This window comes from Ornithorhynchus anatinus, chromosome 11, assembly GCF_004115215.2.
Source record: "Ornithorhynchus anatinus isolate Pmale09 chromosome 11, mOrnAna1.pri.v4, whole genome shotgun sequence".
Lineage (NCBI taxonomy): Eukaryota > Metazoa > Chordata > Mammalia > Monotremata > Ornithorhynchidae > Ornithorhynchus > Ornithorhynchus anatinus.
In genome coordinates this window covers 2317259-2317674 of record NC_041738.1, presented here as the reverse complement: position 1 = coordinate 2317674, position 416 = coordinate 2317259, and the positions used below count along the sequence as shown (strand labels likewise).

Here is a 416-nt window from a genome sequence, read left to right as displayed (position 1 = left end):
ATGGAGGGTCAGAGTCCCCCGGGCAAACATTCCCGCCTCGAGCAGGACACCACAGAATGGTGCCCCGATGTCATCGCCGTGCCTGCCGGAGGGAGTAGCGTGTGTGAGGTCCCAGCACTTCAGGGCCGTTTGTTGAGGGAAGCGGTCTCCGTGTCCCCCGGACCTCGAGCGTTGACCTGTCTATTGTCCCCATAGGCAGCGGCGGTGAACGTGAGGAAGCTGCGAGCTGCAGCCGGGAGGAGTGCTGCGTGGTGGGACCCTCTACAAGGCCATGCAGCTGCAGCCGTCCACCTGCGGGAGATCAGCGAGGAGGTAGGGGCCCCACCCGAGCTGCCCACCCTCTGGCAAGGCAGGGCGGAGACTTGCAGACCTGGCTTTTGGTGCGGGGGTCTCCTCGGAAGCCCCGTCCGTCCCCC

At 66.1% G+C, this 416-nt stretch overlaps 1 protein-coding gene across 1 annotated transcript in view; it reads left to right on the top strand.

Moving 5' to 3' along the window:
• Positions 1-416, top strand: part of LOC114815064 (m7GpppX diphosphatase-like) — a 15158-nt gene continuing 14742 nt past the window's right edge. The window contains 2 exon segments of the mRNA XM_039913472.1: positions 1-99; positions 196-344. Coding sequence (XP_039769406.1) covers positions 1-99; positions 196-344 — 248 coding nt within the window.